This window comes from Doryrhamphus excisus, chromosome 3 (genome assembly GCF_030265055.1).
Source record: "Doryrhamphus excisus isolate RoL2022-K1 chromosome 3, RoL_Dexc_1.0, whole genome shotgun sequence".
Taxonomy (NCBI): Eukaryota; Metazoa; Chordata; class Actinopteri; order Syngnathiformes; family Syngnathidae; genus Doryrhamphus; species Doryrhamphus excisus.
Genome location: NC_080468.1, coordinates 6017675 through 6041963, shown reverse-complemented (window position 1 = coordinate 6041963; position 24289 = coordinate 6017675). Strand labels below are relative to the sequence as shown.

Genomic DNA, 24289 nt, shown 5'->3' with positions numbered 1-24289 from the left:
ATGCGTGGGTTTTCTCCGGGTACTCCGGTTTCCTCCCACATTCCAAAAACATGCTAGGTTAATTGGCGTCTCCAAATTGTCCATAGGTATGAATGTGAGTGTGAATGGTTGTTTGTCTATATGTGCCCTGTGATTGTGCTGGCGACCAGTCCAGGGTGTACCCCGCCTCTCGTCCGAAGACAGCTGGGATAGGCTCCAGCACCCCCGCGACCCTCGTGAGGAAAAGCGGTAGAAAATGAATGAATGAGGGTCAAAGTTAGAGGGGGAATGTGACCACATTTTCCCTCAATGGAGATGATGACATCAGGTTGGTGTTTTCTTTAGACACTTTAATTTGTCTCAATTGCTTCAAGATGCCATTATTCAACAATGAATTCTAAGGATCGGTTAATTGATTATCATTGCCATTCTTGGTCAAAGGTCATATTCATGCAACATTTGACTATTTTATGCTAATCTATAAAACAATTGTAGAAAGATTTGTAGTGTGCCCATACCTGCCAGCTCTTCTGGTGACAGTCAAATAATGCCACTGGCCATCATCGTATTTTTTGTTAGAAGTCCACATTTTGTTGTTAAAGAACAGAACCACATGGCCCATTTGTAAAGCCAGCTGAAGTGCATTCCCCTAAATAAAGACAAAAACATCAAACGTCAAACATGAACAATGCTGGTCTTTCAGTGGCAGTGATTTGCTTTGAGGGACCCACCAGCTCTTTGTTTAGCAGGAGGACACCCTGGTTGTCGGTGCTCTTGAAGCCCAGCGAGAGTGTCACATCATTGGCCAGGCTGAAGCCCGAGAGGTCGGCAGACAGAGAACTCCCCAAGCTGAACTCTGCTTTCCGTGAGGTCTGAAAGAGAAGATGGCCTGATGAGTAACATGCATGAATGGCAGTGTCATTCGTAATGCTCAGATGTGGTCTCACCAGGAAATCTCTAGGGCAGCCATTGCTGATGCCCACTTGCTCGTCTATCAGTTTGAAGTTTCTGCCCAGCTTCACGTTTTTCAAGCAACCTTTGAATGCTTGAATGGTGATGTTGTTTCTGTCAACACACAGCCAAGTTACTTTATAGCCAGTCTTTAATACGAAAACAGGGAGGAATGAGACCAACATACTTTTCTCTCAAGTCTTGTGGTGCACCACCAATATAATACTCCTGAAAGTCATTGCTGTCGAACTGAGCTTGGGCTGACGCCACCACTTTACTGGCTATGTTCACTGTAAATTTCCCTGCGCTTGTAATAACGATGAGGACATTCACCCAGTCGTTCGCCTGATTAAAAAAAAAATGATTAGAATGATTCTTTAAATTCAGTGCATTAAATGAATAATTAAGGCATGCTCCTACCGGGAATGATTTCAAGGAAGCAGTTGCAGGTTGTTGCAGCAAGTTGCTATGCAGGTAAACGACACCTTTCTCTGCTGTCACCGCAAAGTAATCGTCCTTCGTTGAGGAGGAAACGGGAGATTTAAATGCTTGAAAAACACAAAATTGAAGGTCTCAAGAATGAACTTACCTTGCCGCCGATGTACAAAAGCAGTCCGTTTTCTGAATGTGTTAAGAGAGACATGCCGATGAGGAGGACTGATGGACTCTTGTCAATGTTCACTTTGCCATATCCAGTGCCGTCCAAGTAGTAGGAATCCAAAGGTGCCACATACCTGCACAGGAGGAAATAAATGAACTTCTTTTCTCCCCCAAAATGAACACAAGGATCACATGTGTGCATGGTTCAGACACTTTTGGGTTGATGTGGCATAAACCTTAAATTAGGTGTTGGTCTGATACTTCTGCTACAGTTAGTATTCTAGGTCACAATGGATGAAATGTTGTGTATCAGCAACTGCAGCCAGGAAGCTGCACCCAAACCCTTAAATAAAATAGACAAGTTTGATAGTGGTACCTCTTGCATGGAGGCTGCTTGTTGATGTTTTCTATCTGTATGAAATGATAGAGGCTGACAACCTTGTCGTTTAAAGAGTACAACTCAATGCAACCCTGGTACATGGGATAGTTGAGCAAATTTGGCGGCTGAAGGGAAGAAGCAAAGACAAATTCAAATAAAAAAAAAAAAAACATTGAAATAAATGATATGCTGGCATCTTTGTTTCAAGTGTGTGTTGACATGAGCTCACCGTGAAGTCAGAAGGGTAGCCTCCGATATAGAAAACCACATCATCTGGCGTGAGGTTCAGGAGATTTTTGGAGTCATCTCCTTTATTCTGTTTCGTAATTTCCTTGCCGGGAGTTTCTGATGAGCTGTCTTTTGTGAGGATCATCTCTACGTCTTCATAAATCCTAAATCACAAGAAAAGATGTGTTCAGAACTTCCAACTCAATAACCACTAATAGAAACCAATAGCTGTAGCCACACGGGATCACATTCTCTTAGTACCATCACAGAACCTGTGTTGCTGTTTTTGACTTCCTGTTCGTAGATATCTTAGTATCTTAGTAACTACGTGTAGCTGGCATGGTTGCGTGTATGCTTCGTGCTACTATTACAACATTTTGCTGCGTGTTTCGCAATATGCTTATTAATAAACTGTCCCTGTCCCTGTCCTTTCTCTGCTGTGTGGGGGCAGACTAATAATGCGTTTTATAGGATATTGGTGAAAAAAAATCATAAACAATTCAAACAAGCACTTCAGATGTGCAAATGTGTGCAACCCCCCCCTTCCACACACACATACAACAGTTCAAGCAAATGTACCTCTGTAGGTTGACTTTATCAAAGTTGGCTTTCTCATGTGGAGATGTGGTGATGTAACCTATTTCCATCAAGTTCTCATTTCCATTCAGCTTGTAGACGCCATGTAGCACATTGTCTTTCAGGAACATGCCGATGTAGTCCTTGGAGGACTACAAAAACACGGTGGGAAGAATTCACCCATCATCTATCCAGAAACTCAAAACTTAATCCGTCCAAAAAAGTTTGTTAAACATACATCTTTGTTGCCAAGGTACATGACAAACATGTCTCCCTTGTCTGCAGCTTGCTTGCGTCTGCGACGTCCGTCCCCCCTGCCCTCGGGTCTCTGCAGGGACAACGACAAATCTGTGTGGGCCTTCAGATCCTCCAGATTCTTGGGCGGATGCAGCTGCACGTAGCTGTCGCCTGAGAACGCCATCGGGATGGTGATCTAGAGGGCAATATGGAAAACAGATTAAAATACAAAACAGAGCAGTACAGAAGGTATCTCAAAAGCGGGGCGTCACCCTGTTGGCTGCGTCACGGGCATGTTCGATGAGCTCCTTGATCTTCTTGATGTTCTCTGTGATGTTGCTCAAGGGCGAAGAAGTCAAGCTCTCCACTTCGGAGAGTTTATCATTGAGTGACGGGATGGTGTTCAACAAGTTCTTCACTGAAAGAAGATGATTTTTGTGGTTAACATCCAGCAAATAATTACAGATAAATAAATAAAAATAACATTTCTACCAGATTTGTCCACGTCATCCATTACGTTGCCGATGTTGGAATTTCCGGGCATGATGTTAATCTTTTCCATTTCTTTGCCCATGGCGATGAGTTTGTTCATGGTGTCGGCGGCCGAGTCATTAGCTGATGCTGCTTTCCTCTTTGCTTCATCTATCATATCTCCAATGTCATCTGACAAAGAGCAAGCCAATGAAACATAATGAGTTCCTGCAGACTGAAATGTCTCTTTCAGACACGAGCAGCTCACAATGGACCTTGCTGATACCTCTGTTGATGTTGTTCAGCTGCGTTTTTGCATCGAGAAGATCTCTCTCCAGAGCCTTCTTCTTCTTTTCTGCGTTCTTCAGGCGTTTCTTTATGTCTGGAAGCACGTTGGCAGTATCTAAGCAGAAGGAAAAAAGGTGAAAATAACAAGGCAAGTGAGTGAGTGCTCATATATTACTGCGAGGAATCCAAATAACAGGTGCAATTACTCTGTAGGTCTTGGGCTGCATCTTGTGCATTCTGCACAAGGTCAGCACCAGTCTCTTTCAGGTCGTTCGCTCTTTGGGACAGTTTTTGGTTTTTTACATTCTATAAAGAGACATACAGTATTATGGTGAATAATCAATGTAATTCTTTAACAAATCACTAAGAATTAATGACTTACAGTTAAGGCTTTTTCAGCTGCATCTTTTGCCTCCTTAGCTGCGGCCTCAGCGGCGTTTATGGCGTCTGAGATGTTCTTATAGGCGTCAATGGCATCTTTGGCATTACGTACCTCGGGACGGGCACTAGCGTTCTTCACTGAACTGCAAGACAGGGCAGCTTTCATTATGATGCGGTGGACACTACAACAAACTGCAACATTAATAATAAACGCAACACATACAGTAAGTATGATGATAAGAGTTACTTTATACTACGTATGTAATACGACCATCAACACTTCGATTGCAAAGGAGCCGCATGATAAAAAATGATGTAATTTCTTTGCTGGTGTGCCTAATATGGTAGCCTGTTTCGGGCGCAACAAACCTACTCTTCAAGTTCTTTAGACAGCTTCTGGAGGTTCTTAGCGTGATCCTCGGCATCGTTCACAATGCCTTCTTTAGCCGCTACTTTGGAAATGTCACTGACTTTCTTGGTCAGGTCGGTCTTGCCGCCATCTAGCTGAGCGGCCAACTTTTCATATTCCTATATGGAGGGAAAACGCAGGTGAATAAAAGTTAAATTCTATTTACAACACCAGAAAATTGCCCTGTATGTAGGCTACATACCGTTTTATTGCTGGATAGTGCTTTGACTAAATCGTCTATTTTCTTCAGTTCATCTTTCGCCATTGACATTTGGTCCTCTACGGTCTTCCGTTCTTTTTTTAGGTCATTGATGCGTTTCTGGGGGAACATTACTACATTACACTCACTTTTAGATAGCATTGTATTTTTATAATCACAATCAGAATTGTTTTTATTGCTATTGTAGTAATACTTTTTTATAGAATATATACTATGTGTATGTGTCACAATTCTGCTGATGTGTCTTTACCAGAAGATCCGGTAGAGCCTTAGCGTTGAGTCCATTTTGGGCATTGGCTTTCTTTACTAGGTCTATACCCTCCTTCAGAGACTTGTCCAGATCTTTCAACTTGGCCTCGTAGTCTTTTAATTGGTCCTGCATCTTTGCTGCTGTCAGCTCGTTCTGGTCCGACTGTTTACTGACATTAGCCTTGATGTAGTCCAGGACTGAAAGATGGAAGAGAACATCGGATGATAAATTTAACATGGAAGTCCTTCATAGCAATTAAAACACTTTTAGGATGAACAAGAACACAGCTTGTGATACAAACTTGATACATCAACTTGATAGAATTTAAGGTCATGGTCCATTTTCCATCTGTATGTTCTACCTTTTGACACTACTTTCTCATTCCTTTTAATGGCCGTATAAGCCTTGGTGGAGAGCTATTCTCCCTGAGTGCTGAAATGTGCAAGCAAACTTCAATCCTACGTTTCTTAGCCTCCTCCCTTTCTTTGTCGGCAGCGGTCTTCTCAGGGGTGAAGTTCCTACTTTCCATCTCGTTCACCATGCGCTTAGCGTCCTCCAACATTTTAGCTGCATTCTCATTTGGCTGTGTGCCGCCGCTGGAGCCCCCATCACTCAGCTGGTCTAGCAGAACTGAATAAAACAAGATAAATGTTATTGATTCAATTTGATTGTCCAAAAATGTCCCAGACCACACTGCAAACGCTCCTTTTTGAATGGAAGGAAATGCTTGCATTGATTTACCTTGAATTTTCTTCAGCATGTTTTGAATTTCTTGGTCCAACTCTTGTGCTCGCTTGTGGGTTTTTTCAACATCAACAACAGCTTTGTCAGCATCGACAGCCGTTGTATCTGCCTGATTTGGGGGGAAAACGTATCATTGTATATGGATCTTTTTTTCCCATGTCCCGTGTGATCTACCTTGTCTCTCAGAGCAGCGATGTCATCTGAGAGGGTTTGCATGTCTTCTTCCAGCTGCTTGACCCTGGAATTTTGGCCGTTGACAGACGAGCTGAATTTGTGGACCAGATTCTATGCAAAAATTTCAAATAAATAATCAACATTTTTTCAAATGAATAAAATGTGACAATATATTGTATTATTTTTAAATTGATGTTCCTTTTTTCAGTGCAGGATTGTCAAGACAAGTTGAGGCATAGTGTGGGATAAAATGCACTGTGATTACTTATCAGTGCTCCAATCTGGAATGTTTGCATAAGCGCACCCATCCTGACATTATGTGTCAATACATGTGCATGTGTGTGCTGTATGTGTGTACATAGCATGAATGATGAGTGTGCACAATGTACTCAAAGCATCACTATATACTGAATGTGTCTTGACTTGTTAACCACAATGCTACAGCTAAGGGTCCCCTATTTTGCAAAAGGGACTTTTTAATGTTCCCTAGATACTTTTTTTATGAACACCAAACATTTAAAAAAAAATCTATCATTTCTTTGTTCCACTTTTGCAAGAAGAAGCAGCCACTTTCGAAGTTCTGGGTTCAGGTATGGAAGCAAAAACCTCCCTCCTTGTGGACAAGATACCACCTCTGAACCACCCATCATATGCGGCGTAACAAAGCATGATGTGGCTGTTAAAATTTGAAAAACTCCCGACCAGAATCGCTACACCTGTTGGACCGATTTCGCCGTGCCAGTCATACAGAACGGGACACACCCGATAAGAACAACACCTGGATCAGCTGCCCCACTGTGCGCCCACCCGGTATTGATTGATTGGTGCCATTTCCTTTTTTAATTCTGCACAGACTGATTCCTATGTCTTACTTGTCTATATTTGCTTACTTGTATGCTTGAATGTGGTGAGGAAAAACTAAAAAATCAAGGCCTGCACATGCCGAAGTCAAACCAGCGACCTCTAATTCCACTAATTGAGAGTCGTGCAGCTTTAGCCAGCGATTTAAAAAGTAAAGACTATTGATTAACTGTGTTTTATTTTAAGGTGTCCGTGTCTGTCCTATACCAATCCTTAATGTTATGTTGGTGTATGCGATATATGGCATCAACAGCTCATTAGCATTAAAGCTAAGTAGGGTTTACTAAATCGCATGTTTACACTAAAATTGCATCAAGGCTACATTTTGGACAACTCACTGACTATATAGCATTGTGGGACCACTAATACGTATTTAAAATAGTTGAAAAATCTTTTTAAAAAAACTGCAGTTGGTCTGTGGACTGGTTCTGCTTACCTTGGTGTCGGACATGGCTCGCTCCAGCTTCTTGAGCTGGTCCTGTGAAGAGGCGCTGGCTGAGGCGTTGTCCAGCTGGGCTTTGATCCGTGCCAGCTCGTCATCCATCTTCTCCATGTCTTTCAGTAAAGTCTGGGCACAGTTATCACATTCTGTGGAAAGCAATGGAGGATTTGAAGTAGATATCAAGGATAAAACGTCAGCTTTGCTGTTTAATGTTAAGTTGAATCACCTTGGCAGCGGTCGTCTGTGTTTGTGTCTCCAGGCTCCAGTGTGTTCTTGCAAACTGCAAAGAATTTTGTATGACTAAATTATATGGGAAATACACTTTCACTGCAAACCTGCACAATCTAATGATCTAATACAAAAGTTGTGAAAATATGTATCATAATAATTAATATTCTCATTAATTCATTCATTTTCTACCGCTTTTTCCTCACGAGGGTCGCAGGGGGTGCTGGAGCCTATCCCAGTTGTCTTCGGGCGAGAGGCGGGGTACACCCTGGACTGGTCGCCAGCCAATCACAGGGCACATATAGACAAACAACCATTCACACTCACATTCATACCTATGGACAATTTGGAGTCACCAATTAACCTAGCATTTTTTTGGAATGTGGGAGGAAACCGGAGTACCCGGAGAAAACCCACGCATGCACGGAGAGAACATGCAACCTCCACACAGAGATGGCCGAGGGTGGAATTGAACCCTGGTCTCCTAGCTGTGAGGTCTGCGCGCTAACTACTCGACTGCCGTGCCGCCCTAATTAATATTCTGATTTTAAAATAATTGAATGTTAATATTTTATATTGGATATGTGGATATTCAAAATTCAATATATATCAATATAATTCAATATTCATGGCGGTTTTGGTCGGGAAGCAATTAACTGTGATAAATGATGGATTAATACTGTATGTCTGTAATACAATAAAAAAATCTAAAAATGTAACCTCCAGTGTTGGGATCGCAGGGCCTGCAACTTCCTCCCGGAGCCAAGGGGTCACCATAGAAACCAGGGGCACACCTATGGAGAAAAAGAACAGGTGAGACAGTGGAGGGATTTCAACTAGAAAACATCCATATTGGTCATACTTACTTCTCACATCTTTCTCCAGTGTAGCCTGCACTGCAAATGCACTGGATGTCTCCGTAGATCTCTCTGCAAGCCACTGCAAAACTGGGAATGCAACATGTGTGTTATGTAACTAATGACCAACAGCTAGCTGAGGTGACGTTTTTTATTTTGTATTTTTGTACCTGTTTGTAGATGCACTGAAAGGGCATGGACACACTTTGCACGTCCTCTGAGCCGCGTTACCGTAATATCCTTCTTTGCAGTATTCACATCTGTCTCCTGCTGTGTTGTACTGACAGTTCTAAAAATAAGAGAACATTGTACACAACCATGGAAGTCAACCATCAAGGCTTTTGTTTGCAAAACATGCAAGGGGGCTAAAGATGTATGACGTTTTCGTGCCACGCTATCATAAAGAACGTATTTGATGTGCAAGCTTGTGTCCGTCGCACTACGTGCTGCAAGGGTGGAGATCCAACAAGCACACAGGCCCGGTCTTGCATGTCGATAACATAATGGAGATTGTTGAGATTTTTTTAAATGTGCACAGGCTCATCCTCCCTTCATGGTGAGTAATGACAAGGATACCATTGGGCTTTTAAAGCGAGCACGAGATGGGTGACAAAAGTATATTAAAATAAGGAAAAACTACAAAAAAAGAGTACATATTGAAAAACATTTAAACAATTAAAGTATATTAATGCAGATGCTCTCACCCAAAGTCAGCGGGAAAAGGCTCCAGCATACCCCTGCGACCCTAGTAAGGATAAGCGGCGTAGAAAATAGATGGAATCTAAATGATTCAACCTTCATAGTAAGGCTGTGGGTCGCCTTTGCATTGTGTACATTTATAATATCGACCGATCAGGGAATATACTGTAGATATACATTAGTTTAAAGTATTATTTATATAATAATTTTCTAATTTTTATTGCAAATATTGCTCGCCCTGCAAATAAAAAGCATGTACAGTTTCGCTCTAATTGTTATTATTTTATAGTATGCCATTTGATTTGTCCTATTGTTAAAGAAAATAGGAAATGTCAAAATAGGACAGGACAATAGGATTTGTCCTTTTCTTAAAGAAAATAGGACAAATCCTATTGTATGTATTTCATGTATTTAACTTTTAAATTGCATTAAATTAAAGTGGAAATGTAAATGAGTAAAAGAAAAAAGTCATAAAGTCATAAAAAGTATGATGTATCACATGGAAATGACTTTACTGACACGTACATAAGAACTAAAGCAGAGTCCTCATATCTTACCAAGCACCTTCCGGTCCAGTCCTCACACTCGTCTGCAAGACCGTTACAGTTACAGGGCACACAGCGGCCCAGGTATGGCCCGTTGCCGTCTCGAAAGAACCCAGGAGCACAGTTCTACAAAAAGACAAACATGCAACCGACATATATAAGTTTTAATTTATTGTTAATTGCATTTGTACAGAACTAATGTACACACCTTCAGAAAGGTAATTTTTCTTAATAGCGATAAACGTTAACCAGAGGAAACATTAACTCACTGCCCTTTGCCCTTCTGGAGATAAACAAACACACTTGAGAGAGCTTTACCTGAATCGGAGCCCAGGCCGAGTCGTCATTGACAGAAGGAAACTCAACCACTTGGCCCCCATCACGCCCCGAAGGGTACACAAGCGCACCCCGATCGTTCAAAGATGGATATACTACTCGCTGATCCTCCTGGTGTCTTATCCTTCGCGTCCATCTCTCGTTGTGTCTGCTATAGCGGGGTCGCAACACCCTCTCTTTCTGCATGGGCCTGTTGCCTGCCCAGCACAGTGCCACCAAAGCCCCCCACAGCAGGGCTCTGAAAAGAACCCATTTGCCATGCCCACGATGAGCCATGGAGTGATCTGACATTCCCGATGCCTAGTCTATGCGAAATAACGCTCCACTTTCCCCTGCTTCAGCCTCTTACACATACACACAGACAATGAGGACACGCCCATCTCCAACTCCACTGAGTGTACGCAGGCATACAAGCATGCACATGCAGGTGTTTACATGTGATCTCATTCCTTTCCTCCAGAGCTCATTCGAGAATGTTCACTTTGTCTACCTAAATGCTGCTTCACAACACATTAATAAGTGTTTGTGTGTGTTGATATAAATACTGTATGTTCCATAGGGGAGCTGAGTGGCTAGCCGACAGGAAGTGACATCAAAGCTGAGTTTTTGTTTGGCATGGATTACTGCTTGGGTATTTTTCTGCCTATTATGAGATAATGCATACATGCAATAAAAGCCTGTTGTTCCAGCGATCACGTCTGGTGCTTCTGTGTCTCACCAAACATCACAGTATCTAGTGACCAGTGTAGAATACTGCATATCATTCACAGCATCTAATATACTGTATGTACAGTGGAAGGTGGGTTACAGTCATTAATCCGTAAACGGATGCTGACCAAGTTTTTACAGTTTTACTATTTTTTTTTTATAAAGAAAACTATTTTAAAGGCATATAAATACATATAATGAAAGGGATACATGAACATTTAAGTTTACTTTTAACTTCACTGAAAACGTGATTCTTGACGTCACTGTTCCCAAAGACACAATGTGGCAGCGAGACACCTAACCGGACACCACCTTCCTGTTTTGCCATGAGTTATTTATTGAATTCAGTAGTGTTCCTCACCTCAATACTGTAACCCAAACTGGAGCAAAATAAAGTTCTAAGCGGGGTACACCCTGGACTGGTCGCCAGCCAATCCCAGGGCACATATAGACAAACAACCATTCACACTCACATTCATACCTATGGACAATTTGGAGTCGCCAATTAACCTAGTGTGTTTTTGGAATGTGGGAGGAAACCGGAGTGCCCGGAGAAAACCCACGCATGCACGGGGAGAACATGCAAACTCCACACAGAGATGGCCGAGGGTGGAATTGAACCCTGGAATCCTCGCTGTGAGGTCTGCGCGCTAACCACTCAACCGCCGTGCCACCCGACACACACCATATTGTTCGCTAACTAAAAAACTTTAGTCGGAAATGTTCTATTTTAACAAAAACCTTTTTTGGACACTTACAGAAATTCCACTGCAAGATGCTCAATTTAAAGAAAATAATACATACATTTGCTTCAATATGGACGTTTTTTTTTAACTAATTAAAGGCTGTATTCAACCACAAAACATTATTATTAAATAATATATTTTGGAAAAATCATAACACAGTGAAGGAACAACTATATTTTGAAAATTGTAGTCTGTGGTTTGTAATTATGTTCAGCACAGCCAGGAGTGTCAGACACACAGTCACACCTGAATCACACTGTGCAAACACTCAAGTGGGTGTGTCTGCTGGACTTTCAGACAGTCACTCCCACAGACACACACTTGTACTGTAAGCGACTGAGGGCATACACAATCAGAGTTTATGAGTAACATTGAGGTAAGGTGATGTTTCCCCATGCAAGACCCCACCTGTAGATTCCAAATAAAAAGGATGGCTCATACATGATAACTGAAAACAAACACAAGCTGATGGAATGTGCGTATAAAAAAATGGATTTTAGGAGCAAATACACAGCCTTTTCCTTAGCAGCTGGACCATGAACCCTCACAGCCTGGTCAGGTCTTTATAAGCTGTAACCGTGACAGTAATCCCAGCTTTATTATCACTAATATTATGTCTGCGTGATTGTGCAAATCCTAGCCCAGGGCAACGCAATGTTGGCCGCACAACTCCCCAACTGGTTGTTTTCCAGGAGCATACACATTCCACCCAAGTCTTGTGAGCCGATGAATTTATTCCCTGGAGGAAAAGGGGGCAATGTTGAGTTCAGGCGTGTCTGGGCAAAATGAAAGAACGAAGGGGAGGTTCCGCTCCCCGAAGATGACACCGCACTATTTCACTCAAAGGTTTTCTCTCACTTGGTTTCCCTGAAGGATGTTTTGGAAAAATGGGGCTTTGTGTTCATGAATTTCACAAGAGAACCACACAAGTTCAGGACGGTATTCCTTTGAGGTATTTGGAAAAATACGCCCTCACACTTCACACTTCAAACCACAAGTCAGTCCATATAGTGAGACCTCAGTTCAGCGAGTATCAACGGAATAACTCTGCACCTGCTTTTTCATGCTTTTTTGCCATAGTTATTGATATAAGATATATAAGAGATGTGACTGACTGGCGACCAGTCCAGGGCGTACCCCGCCTCTCGCCTGAAGACAGCTGGGATAGGCTCCAGCACACCCGCAACGCTCATGAGGATAAGCGGTAGAAAATGAATGATGAATGAATATTACGGGAGTAAGTGAGAGTTTATGATACCCAGAGCTTTACTCCAGAACTGGTTATCGATATGTATATCTATATATACTGCCCCAACAATTTTGATACTGTCTTCAGTGAATGTACAACTGCTTCTAGTCACTCACCTCACAGGAGTCTCCTGTGAACTGAGGGGGGCAGGAACAGACCTCTACGTTGTTCCCAGGAGCCCCTGTCCCCGTGTTGGTGGCCTCCTCCATGCCCACCTCGCCGAGACTCAGTCGCTGGCTTTGAGTGAAGTACAAGGCTCTGATCCTGACATGGACCAGAGCAGCCAGGACCATCATGAGCTGTTCTCTGGACACGGGCCTGTTAGAACCAGCATGACGCCAGTTTGCCTGTAACAACAAACCATTGGAGAAAAAACATTGAAAAAAATAGTAGATGTATAGTATAATGTTAATTCAAGTATTGGCTACACACTTGGCTACAGGTTTACCTCCACAAGCTGGACTCTGCCCTGATAGACTCTGTCTGGCAGCTGTATTTCAGGTGCTAAATGGACCAATGTCATGTCCTGACTCTGGAGGTGACAAGATATGGATATACTATATATGCGAATATTATCAATTGAAGAGTGAAGACATTATAAATACATACAGTCAGCAGGACATCAGGTGTTCTGTCCATCAGGGTCATTCCTTCACTGGGAATGCCAAATGATTTTGCTTGGTAGGTAAGGAATCCACCATAAGATGAAACCTGCCAGTAAAAACAGAAACATGTTTTATTGTATCGGTGCCCTTCTCGTAGATGATAGCATACCAGCTTGAAATAACGCAGGCAAGTCATTAAACAAAAAGGCGCAGCGACAAGTTGTATCAACAGGTGTTGCTGTGTGCTAAAAACGTATAAATATATAAAATCAAGCAGTAGGACCACAGTCAAACTTTCTTTAACTCCATTTTGGGTTATTGAGGAAGACTGTTGTTGTCAAGAAATAACTCATGGTAATATAGCGAGGCGGTGTTGAAGAGGAAGTTGTTGATCTTGCTGCCATATTGTGTGTTTCTCATTTTGCATCACAGTTTATTACTTTTCCTTAACAGGCGTGTGTTCAGTCACGCATGCAATTATGCAATGAAGTCCGGTATGGGCCAAAGGATGATGTCCATTTTTTTATCCACCCTGTAGTGTTTCTCACCGTCTTTATCAAAATGTTGGTGCTTGGAACTTTATTTTGCTCCAGTTTGGGTTACAGTATTGAGGTGAGGAACACTACTGAATTCAAATAACTCATGGCAAAACAGGAAGGTGGTGTCCGGTTAGGTGTCTCGCTGCCACATTGTGTCTTTGGGAAAAGTGACGTCAAGAATCACATATTCAATGAAGGTAAAAGTAACCTTAAATGTTCATTTATCCATTGAATTTATCATTTACAATGTAAATCTATAATTGTAAAACTATTGATAAAAACATGATATGCTAACATTTTTGGCTTTCTGGAACTGATTAATTGGATTTACATGAATTGTTTCAGTTAATCTGAGTCTCATTCATCTGACTGTCGAATCTCCTACAATACTTGGAGAAAAATTACAATAGATTTAGATGGATATAAATGTTTCATGTAAAAAAGAAGGTGCAGCAAAAGGGCTAATTAAACATCAGTGTGTTTACTTGATTCTAGTACCAATAAGTACAAGCATGGGCTCACCCTGTTTCCTTGGTATGAGGGTGGTGCCACCCAGTGTAACGCTTGAACTGAAGATGGAAGCTCCTGGACATCTGCTACCACCGTGTTACTGGCCGTGTTCAACACGGACTGTACCTCTCTGTGGTCGGGACTGTCCAACTTCCAGCCACGCATGTCGACAAACTAAAGACAAGACAGGGAACACATAGGCGTTCATTAAAAGACCAAAAAAAGTGCTGCACAATCACAAAACATCAACAATTTGATACAGCAACATCTACAGACCTTCCCCCTGCGTTTGTTGGAGCTTTGACATTGGTCAGTGGCGCCAAAGCAAAAACAGCTGGTACACCCATTCGGGTTGGAGGGGTCGAAGTAGAAAGAGCCGCCCTGACACGTGTTGCACCTGATGCCGGCAACGTTTTTCTACAAGACAAAGAGATGTGAGAAAGTCAAAGCCTAAGTAATATAACCTCTTATGATATATACGTATATGACGCTTGAGAAATGTAGCAATGTGTCATGAAATCCATTCATTCTTTTTGAATAACCCCGTGCATATAGAATATACAATGACTGCTTAAAGTCTGGAGTCCATAAACACTACACACAAGCGTATGGAAATGTGTCAAAACATGCACCTCTACTGTGTTTTACTGTGTTTTTCTGACAAATACAACCACATAGCAGCACTGTTATTAAACCCCATGAATAGAATGGCTTAGAAATATCTCTCACAACTCATTGCGCTTTACAGTAAACCCACTATAACTTTATGAGGAAACCATAATCGCCATCAAGCAAAAAGTCTTTGCAGAGGCACGTACTATTATTGACCAATTGTTATTGTCCAAGTGGCGGCACGGTGGTCTAGTGGTTAGCACACAGACCTTACAGCTAGGAGACCAGGGTTCAATTCCACCCTCAGCCATCTCTGTGTGGAGTTTGCATGTTCTCCCCGTGCATGAGTGGGTTTCCATTCCAAAAAAATGCTATGTTAATTGGCGACTCCAAATTGTCCATGAGTGTGAATGGTTGTTTGTCTATATGTGCCCTGCGATTGGCTGGCGACCAGTCCAGGGTGTACCCTGCCTCTCGCCCGAGGACAGCTGGTATAGGCTCCAGCACCCCCGCGACCCTCATGAGGAAAAAGCAGTAGAAAATGAATGAATGAATGTTATTGACCAATTGTTTTTGACCAATTGTCTAATGATTATAAACCTTTGAGAATATTTGTGTTACATGTATGCTGGTATGTCTTCCAAAGCATTTTGATCACCACCACAAATGTAATTTACTGCCAGGTCAAAACATTGGAACACTACGGGTTTTGCTACTTTTTCCACATGACTGTATGTCCAAGTTTGAAGACAATGGCATAGAAACCATGACCTTATCAAACCAGCATATATCACACTTTGGCAAGATGAAAAAAATTGACATAAATTTTTTACGACCCAAGCATGTACCTTACAGAGACACCTCCCTGTGTCAGGGTGACACACCTCAGGTGTGACACCGCCTTGTTCGCAGTCACAAGGCACACATTCGGGAAAGTGGTGATAACCTGTAGCACATCGATTACACTGCCGTCCACCAATCCTGGGCTTGCATCTACACACAAATACACACATAACATATTGGGTATCATAACAATACCACAAATCAATGAAGTAGGCCCATATTTTTTTTCAAAAATTCCCATACAGTAATAATCAATAATGCAAATAATGTAGTGGGATTCATTATCTGGTCACCTGCACTGTCCAGTCACACGGTCGCAGTTGGACCCTGCACCGACCTGGACGCCATTCTGGGAGCAATCGCAACCCTCGCAGCCCAGCAGAGGATGATAACTAAAAGTCTGGTTCTGACACACTTCACAGGCCGGTATGATTGTCTGAGGTGGGCACACACAGTGACCTGTCACTTCGTCGCACAATCTGCGGCCACACTCGCAAGCTGCAGAGAAATAAAAACAAGTTAAACATTAAACATGTCACATTACAACTGTACATCTGTTAACTGGGTGCAACATTCACTTACGTCTGCAGTAGGGAAAGCCATAGTATCCCGTAGCACACTTAGTACACCTCTGCCCAATGACGTGTGGCCTGCATGGACACTGCCCTCCAGCTGGGTCGCAGGCGCTTCCTGTAGAGCCTGAGCGGTCGCAATTGCAAGGCAGAGCTCCATCATTGTAAAGTGCCACCAAGGAACGTGCAGAGTCTCTGCAGAACTGTGAAGAAGTTCTTGGACTGCGGGGAACAAGAAAGAAAAAAAAAATATATCACCACTAGAGGGCATTAAATACATAAAACGTCTGCTAAGCACCTACTCTATATAGAAGCCTTCTCCTCTGCACTGCTGGATGAAAAGTGCAGATTTATCCAGGGGGTTCTCTTTGAGAAGGTCAGGCGTGTAAAGACTCTCAGGAACCAGAAAGATATGATCCTATGCACAACAGGAAAAGGCAGTTAGACAGAAGAAAGCATATATGTATATGTAATACACTATACACTGACTCTGCATACACTATAGTATATAGTGCTCTTTTTAAAGGGGACCTATTATGCTCATTTTTCGACCCTCGAGTTGTGGACTCTTATAGAGCAGCTACACACAATAACCCGCACAGAAAATTTTTTAGATTTTGCTGAATCTGCACATATTCCAGCTGTATTTCTTTTGATTTTTGCTTCCTGCCAAAACGGTCTGTTTTAATTTATTCCACCCACAGCCCGCCTATGGGCATGCCCACTCTGCTGTGATTGGTCACACGCCCAAAGTGCTTCCTAACTATGAACCATATAGAAGTCCGCCTCTCTCTGACATCACAGTAAAACTGTGCCTTTTCAAACCAAGCATTTTGAGCCATCCCAAACGTCTTTTATGGCTCATTTCCAAATGCACAAACCTCATTATCTGAAACTTTGGCATTGTTTAACACTAGAATACAATATTCTAACAACATTTATAGGTCAGAAAAGTGGAAAAAGCATAAGACGTCCCCTTTAAGTAATGTTAGCCCCTGGTTTGTCATTCAAACAGTCTATCGCAGGTGCAACTATCGGTTAGTGCACAACCATTATTTCCATATCAACAGACTATTTTAGCAACATACATCACTGACCAGAATGAGGGTTTTGCGAGGAGGAATAACTACAGAGATGCTTGGCAGCTGCCAAGTCTGCTGACTAAAGTCAAGGACAATGCGGCCATCAGCAACAAGGACGTCTCTGCAGCCTGACACTGAAGGACAGAACGATGCATTTATGGAACCTGCAAAAATAATGAAATTAATTGATTTGTAAGACCTTTATGGACATGTACATGCAGTCCTCTTGCTATTTTTGTTTCCTAAACAATCATTCTACAATCCAATGGCAACAAATGTATTCTCCACCTACCCTTCCAGCTATGCCCAGCTTCCACTTGGACCTCCACAGGGTAAGAGACATGCTCCAGCTGGTGATAATGCACAAGAAGCACGTATCTTCCAGGGAGGGGCACCTTAGGGGTGAAACTTATCCCTGTCTGCAGGGACATAAAAAGTGGTTAAGGTGACACAACTTTCATTACAACCAATGTGATGATTGATCAATACCTGAGGGTACTTGAGCAGGATGTTGTCACTGTGAGGGTGAAAACCAGAAAACAAGTCTGACTGTCTTCTCTGCCGCCAGTCCGTGCTCTCGCCTTGTTGATGAGCTGTAGTTACTTTCCCATCACGGGCCGCGTGCAAAACCCAGCCTGGCCAAGGACTGTTGAAATGCCTCAGAACACAATACTGACTGGAAGCATGAAAGAATGCAGGTTTAGTTTATTTTAATTTCAGGCACAAAGTATATAAAATAAAACTAAAATAAAACTATTGCTATACAAGACTACAAGAATTTGAACTTTTCACTTTACTGGTAGAGTGAATGACAGGGCTGCATATTGACATTGTCACTGTAATGGATGGCAGTGAATAATGTAATGGGAGTAAAGTTTGACTGTTTGAGTTGAGCCTCAGTTAAAGCTGGATTTGTCAAACTGGATACTATCACACTTGGGAAAACAGATGTTCCCTGTATCTTGCCATCACAAAAGAAATATAGAATCTTAATCTGATGTTAATTTAATGTAAAGTTGTAGTTTGACAGGGAAAATCTGTACAATTAAAACTGTGTTTTAAGACACATTCAATGTGATTACCTGTCTACAGTGAAGCGACCGTGAGTGGAGACGCACAGCACCTTGGCCTCCAAGTACTCCAATGAGAACTCCTTTTCAGGCACGGCGTACACTTTGTGCTGCGATCAAACATAGTAATGTCGACTTAGCAATGCTGTTTAAACAAAGACTACATGTGTCTCACCAGCAGAAAGGAGGCAGTGGACGTCTGCAGAAGAAGTTCTGTTCTGTGACTGAGATGGAACATGGCCACCTGATTCCTGCTGTCCACTGCCACACTCCGACACAAAAAGCTGCAGAGGAGACAGTGACCGTTTTGGTACTTTTTGTGGTCTTGAGGAAGTAAGATATTTGTGCAATACTTACTTGTAGACACAGCTGTAAACATTGGCTCTAGCTCGGATCTGTCCACCCTGCTGGACATTTACGAGAATGTTGACGTTCTGGAGACTGTCCACCTCACTGGCGTACTCCAGGACAAGAGCATGAAGTCCAGGGTGAGGCACACGTAGACTGAGTTGCAGCTGAGACTGCAGCACACACAATGCAGAGCTATTATTTTTCCATCTTAAAAGTGTCATTGGAGAACAACTAAGACACTGAAGGGGTGTGAGTCCATTGCCTACCATTGATGCCAAATTTGATAATAAATAAAACTAGCGTAAGCCACACAGAATGTACACCTCCAACAAAGTTTAAGCTAAACAAAAACTATTGAATTTATGTGTCTGTCTGAACACATTGAAGGAGATGGCAATTTCTGCAATTTCTGCAATCCCTAGCGTGCACTCTGACAAGAATGAGATAGGGGATGTCATTAAAACAAAACATAAGTCAACAAAATTGCACAAATCCAAATGTAAAGATGAAAGAAGTAGATTGGATTGGATCATTTTTTAGTTTTTTTTACTTCACCTGTCTCCCATTCAGAGGGGTCATCTCAGGGTGGTCTGAGGTGGGACGACGCACTCGAACCTGCCTCCTCTTTCGACCACTCCTGCTTGAGAGGATTCCCTGTGAGGCTGAGGCAGAGCTGAACGCATCCATGGCCACATGCTTGTACAACAGACAGCTAGGAGACACAACAGGCAGCTCAACAACAACAAGAACAAAGAAATATGCAGTAAAACCATCCAATACAGAAGTTAAAACATTGAATCACTTCTTGTTCCTCTGTGCTGTGGGTGCATATGTGCAGGGTTCTGTGATGTTTTCTTGAAGCCGAAGCGCTTCATAGTAATCCTGGGGCAGCAGGACCAAATAGTCCTGAGGAGGAAGAAACACTTGGTCAATGTAGCAACAACACTAAATGGACAAAAGTATTGTGATAAACAAAAACTCCCATAGGTACGTATGTATGCAACTCACCAATAGAACCCCCTGAGCTTTTATGTGAATGATCCACTTCCCAGGTGCCAAGTTAAAAGGCTCAGTGAAGCCATTACCAGGCACAGTCAGGAAAGATGGCTGAGGACTCTCTGGAAAAACTACATCCTTACTCTGTTTTGGCCCTGCTGGAGCAAAATTGTGACATTCATGACCCACTCTTGTGACTGTGGGGTGTTTATTAGATAATTTAAAGACCCCATATTATGCAGAATTGACTTTTAAATAACACTAACATTTTAATAACATTTTAGAGTTGGCTTTTGAAGGAAAAAACTGCTTCCTTATGGACACGGTACCACCAAAAGCAGGCTTTGCTACACATCTTAAAACCAACAAGCTCTGCCAACTACCAGTCAGTAAGCTACTGATGTGTGCAAGTTAGATCATTCGTTTTTCCTCAGCAAATGGGCTAAAGTCAAGAAAATCATAACACTTACATTACATGATACTTTTGGGGAATTCTCAACATGCATGAGTAATGGGGTACTCATGGTATGACACGAAAGCTCGTGGGTACACAAGACATACAAATGTTGGGAAAGACTGCTTTAGTAGTACACTCCCAGAGGCTGACTCACCTGCACTGCCTCTGTTATTAGCCGTCTTGATGCTACCAGTCACACTGTTGCGACCCGGGTTAGTGAAACGCAGCACCAAACGGAATAAGTTCTGCCTGGCATCTTTTGGGTCAACATGCACTGTTACTCTGACTTCACTCTGCAGGGAGGGGATGAGAGTGACAAACAGCGGACTTACACAGAGAGGGAGATGGGAGGTGTGTTAACGGCGTTGCATGAGGGGATAAGCACAAGGTGTTTAATCACATGGCAAGGCAGGGGAGGAGAACGCAGTCAAGTGAAGCCCTCCACTTACGGTCAAAGGCGGCTTCATGTGCCACCGTGACCTTTGCTCTCACTCGCGCTACTCCCCCCTTATTTTGTATTGTGGCGTAGCGCAACACAATATGGAAAGTTCCAGGAAAGCCAAGGGAAAGAGTGAGGATCACCTCTGGCTGAAAAGAAACCAGTTACCCACAGAAACCCCAATAAACAAGGTGGAAAAGATTGCTGGTGGTTTGTTATTGAAATAGATTAAGAAAAAAGTGGAAGATAGAAAGCATCGCTTGGATATACAAAGAGTATGGTTAGCAATCACATACATGACATATTTCCTCAAATAGTGGCTTATGTACTCAATTGTAGAGAGCATTAGGTGTTTTGTTAGAAGTAAGACTTCTAAATACATTGTCGTAAAATCTCATTTTAGATTTTCTGGTGGCTGATAAAAATCAAGGATGTAACTGAAAATTTTGAGATTTGTTTCCTTTTTCTTCCCACAAATTAATATATTAATAATAATATTATAATAATATAAAATATACAAATATCTAAAATAATAATATATTAATATAATATACAAAATACGTACATACATGCATTTGCATTATGTGGGTTATTAAAAATACTTCAAAATTGATTTCAAATGTATTGTGAAAGAATGTTTTGTCACAAGTAATTAATTTAGATATTAGATATTACATTATATTACATAACTACTAAAGTAGGTATTTACTTGAGTTTTGGCATCTACTAGAGCAGAGACAGTATTTGAGAAAGTATGTATATTATTGGCTGGCGACCAGTCCAGGGTGTACCCTGCCTCTCGCCCAAAGACAGCTGGGATAGGCTCCAGCACCCCAGTGACCCTCATGAGGATGAGCAGTAAAATATGATTGAATACATGATATGATTACGAAAAAAAACACAGTTCCTGTTTTTGGCGTATTTAACACAAATAACATGTTATATTGATATTGCACACTTACCTGTGCAGGAGTCAGTACGGCATAACCCCTCCAACTGAACTCTGGGAACTCTTGGGGGTCGTAACCGAAGCGCACAGGTCTAGAATTTGGTGTGGTCCCATCCTCCACCTCATACTTGAACTGATGCAGGGTGGGGAAATAGTAGCCTACTGCTGGCCTGAAAGGAAACAAGAGAAAAAAACAGCAATAAGCCTAACTTTTAAGACAATTGCCTAACTTTTGTATATTGAGATATTGGGTTAAAAAAAAGTCCTACTCTGTGCATCTCCGGCCGACTATATTACTGCGACAACTACATTGGCCTGATGTCTCGTCACAGGCTGTGTTGATGACACCACCTATATCACACTCACAACCTATGAGGGAGGGGATGATATGAGAATGACTCTTAATCAAACACAGTGAGTATGTTACCTCAGACTCACCTTGACAGCCAAAGTAGTTCTTTTTCTGCAGCAGGAAGTAGCCATTGTTGCAGGAGGAGCACACACGCCCACCTACATGAGGCTTACAGTGGCACTGGCCACCTCTCTGCACAGATGCAACATTTATACAAATATGGTAAATACACTAACAGCCAAGGTTTTTATTTACTTAAACGGTAAAAAGGATGGTGCATTAATTGGAATTGGAGAGGTGGTGGTATTACTGAAATTTGAACTAATTATATATAACCATTTAATTTTGATCTCAAATAGTTCAAAAAGAGAGATAAAGTGGAAGGAAAAAAATGCAAGTATTTAAGTATTTTGCACAACACAGCAGCAACCAAAAAGCAACGTTGTAATAGCGGTAAGCAGCAAATTAATACCGCTGATGAGTAAAGTACATGAGTCACACCGACATTTGAAAGTGCATGCAGAGATAGATAATGCTGCTGGATGTTGACCATGTACAATACTTCAGATGCAGTTCCTATAACTAGTATAACAGGATGTTGCCTACAGCCACAGCTCTCCCATCACTAATTAGATACATTGTTTAGTAAACCACGCACCCTGTGCATATAGGAGACTCAGCGGTTAACTGAATACAGGCGTTAATTGGAGTATAACAGTATGCACATTTTAAAAGAACATACCGTCGTCCCTCACAATATCATGGTTTGATTATCGCTCTTTTGCTATATCATGGTTTGTCAGACATGATTTCATTAATAAACGATCACTGTTTCGTATCAAAACATTCGTCAAAACATATTGAAATACAAGTGATATGTAGTATTCTGGTCACTAGACAGCAGTAATGACACGAAACATTGAGACATTACCTTACCTTAACAATGCATGAAGTCAGCCATGGCCATGTCTGACATGATAAAATAAAAAAGGTTCTCCTCCCATTCCATGTGGAAGTGGTAAGGTTTCTTAAATTTAGAAGAAATATAATTTGAGGCTAACTGGTTAGCTCACTACCTTGCTAGTTTGTGGCAGTCTCGGGTCCCTGCTGAATGATAGGACAATAAAAGGAGTGTGCAAAGGTGACTTTAGGCATGTAATTTAATTTATACAGGGTAAAAAAACCTATTTAGAAAGTCATAAACAAGTTTTCGATATGAAAATATGCGTTTATTATAATCCTACATCGCTATAAACGAGGGACGACTGTGTATCGACAATAGTACCTGCTCACACTCCCCAACACCACTCAGCGTCCCTTTGACATCGCAACTGCACACTAGAATGAAAGACAGAGAAAGACAAGTAGGTTATGACATATTCTGGTGTATGTACAGTATGTGTGTGTGTGCGCCTAAATTTTCTCTGGTCAAAGGATATGGCCACTTACATGGATGAAGAGGAAAAGTAAAACAATTTTTCAATAGCTTTAAAGGCCAACAAAGTGAAATTTGAAAAAATCCCCATAAATGTCTGGCAACGAGCATTTTAACATTTCATACAAGTGTAAAAATAGAATCAGCACCTATTCAAGCTTTCCTTTGATTTGTGCTTCCTGCCAAAACGGTCTGTTTTAATTTATTCCACCCACAGCCCGCCTCCAGGCATGTCTGCTCTGCTGTGATTGGTCACACGCCCAAAGTGCTTCCTCACTTTGAACCATTTAAGGAAGTCCGCCTCTCTGTGACCTCACAAAGGGTCAATTTTACCATGCCTTTTGAAACCAAGCGTTTTGAGCCATCCCAAACTTCTTTCAGGGCTCACTTCCAAATGCACAAACCTCATTATCTGAAATGTTGGCATTGTTTATGCGAGAATACAACATTATAACCCCATTTCTAGGTAAGAAAAGTGGAAAAATCATAATAGATCCCCTTTAAATATTTGTCATGCAAGCGTGAACATAAGTGAAGCTATTTAAAAACAACAAAACATTTCACTTTTCATAACAAGTCTCTATATGTGACAGCATGCTTGATGGTAGGCCCAGATTTTTCCAGAGTTTTCATCAATTTCTGAATGCGCAACCAAGGACTCCCATCTCATAATGTATTGCTCCCAGGTCCCCTCTGGGAGGCAGAATGAAGGTTTTAGTCTTATTCACAAAAAACAATAAATAGCACAGATTATATCAAATAAATAGACACAACAAACAACAAAGAGGACATAAGGTCAAACGTTACCTTCACAGCCGTGTGTGTTGTCAGCTACCGGGTTCCAGTATAGAGGTTTACACCTGTCACACAAGGCTCCTTCTGAGTTGGGACGGCAGCGGCAGGAGCCCTGAAAGTTCAG

General features: G+C 41.8%; 1 protein-coding gene across 3 annotated transcripts in view; it reads right to left on the bottom strand.

The window, feature by feature from the left end:
• LOC131126501 (laminin subunit alpha-3-like) overlaps window positions 1–24289 on the bottom strand; it is a 58936-nt gene that overhangs the window by 8806 nt on the left and 25841 nt on the right. For 2 of the 3 annotated variants that reach the window (XM_058069119.1, XM_058069121.1), the window contains exons 17-67: window positions 24178–24277; window positions 23221–23273; window positions 22022–22127; window positions 21853–21952; window positions 21597–21753; window positions 20350–20488; window positions 19751–19896; window positions 19545–19648; window positions 19298–19454; window positions 18749–18912; window positions 18567–18675; window positions 18404–18501; window positions 17811–17997; window positions 17614–17740; window positions 17337–17485; window positions 16542–16657; window positions 16250–16461; window positions 15961–16165; window positions 15673–15817; window positions 14489–14629; window positions 14225–14386; window positions 13168–13269; window positions 13007–13090; window positions 12675–12905; window positions 9532–9645; window positions 8446–8564; window positions 8285–8365; window positions 8139–8212; window positions 7417–7470; window positions 7185–7336; window positions 5888–5998; window positions 5711–5822; window positions 5432–5599; window positions 4970–5166; window positions 4702–4818; window positions 4464–4618; window positions 4092–4233; window positions 3916–4015; window positions 3708–3824; window positions 3443–3613; window positions 3223–3368; window positions 2952–3146; window positions 2717–2865; window positions 2139–2301; window positions 1907–2034; window positions 1520–1664; window positions 1351–1446; window positions 1118–1275; window positions 927–1044; window positions 711–851; window positions 498–628 (exon numbers count right to left, since the gene is read on the bottom strand). In XM_058069119.1, coding sequence (XP_057925102.1) covers window positions 498–628; window positions 711–851; window positions 927–1044; window positions 1118–1275; window positions 1351–1446; window positions 1520–1664; window positions 1907–2034; window positions 2139–2301; window positions 2717–2865; window positions 2952–3146; window positions 3223–3368; window positions 3443–3613; window positions 3708–3824; window positions 3916–4015; window positions 4092–4233; window positions 4464–4618; window positions 4702–4818; window positions 4970–5166; window positions 5432–5599; window positions 5711–5822; window positions 5888–5998; window positions 7185–7336; window positions 7417–7470; window positions 8139–8212; window positions 8285–8365; window positions 8446–8564; window positions 9532–9645; window positions 12675–12905; window positions 13007–13090; window positions 13168–13269; window positions 14225–14386; window positions 14489–14629; window positions 15673–15817; window positions 15961–16165; window positions 16250–16461; window positions 16542–16657; window positions 17337–17485; window positions 17614–17740; window positions 17811–17997; window positions 18404–18501; window positions 18567–18675; window positions 18749–18912; window positions 19298–19454; window positions 19545–19648; window positions 19751–19896; window positions 20350–20488; window positions 21597–21753; window positions 21853–21952; window positions 22022–22127; window positions 23221–23273; window positions 24178–24277 — 6848 coding nt within the window. The remainder of the gene's footprint in view (window positions 1–497; window positions 629–710; window positions 852–926; window positions 1045–1117; window positions 1276–1350; window positions 1447–1519; window positions 1665–1906; window positions 2035–2138; window positions 2302–2716; window positions 2866–2951; window positions 3147–3222; window positions 3369–3442; window positions 3614–3707; window positions 3825–3915; window positions 4016–4091; window positions 4234–4463; window positions 4619–4701; window positions 4819–4969; window positions 5167–5431; window positions 5600–5710; window positions 5823–5887; window positions 5999–7184; window positions 7337–7416; window positions 7471–8138; window positions 8213–8284; window positions 8366–8445; window positions 8565–9531; window positions 9646–12674; window positions 12906–13006; window positions 13091–13167; window positions 13270–14224; window positions 14387–14488; window positions 14630–15672; window positions 15818–15960; window positions 16166–16249; window positions 16462–16541; window positions 16658–17336; window positions 17486–17613; window positions 17741–17810; window positions 17998–18403; window positions 18502–18566; window positions 18676–18748; window positions 18913–19297; window positions 19455–19544; window positions 19649–19750; window positions 19897–20349; window positions 20489–21596; window positions 21754–21852; window positions 21953–22021; window positions 22128–23220; window positions 23274–24177; window positions 24278–24289) is intronic. The other variant, XM_058069120.1, reaches the window with a different exon arrangement.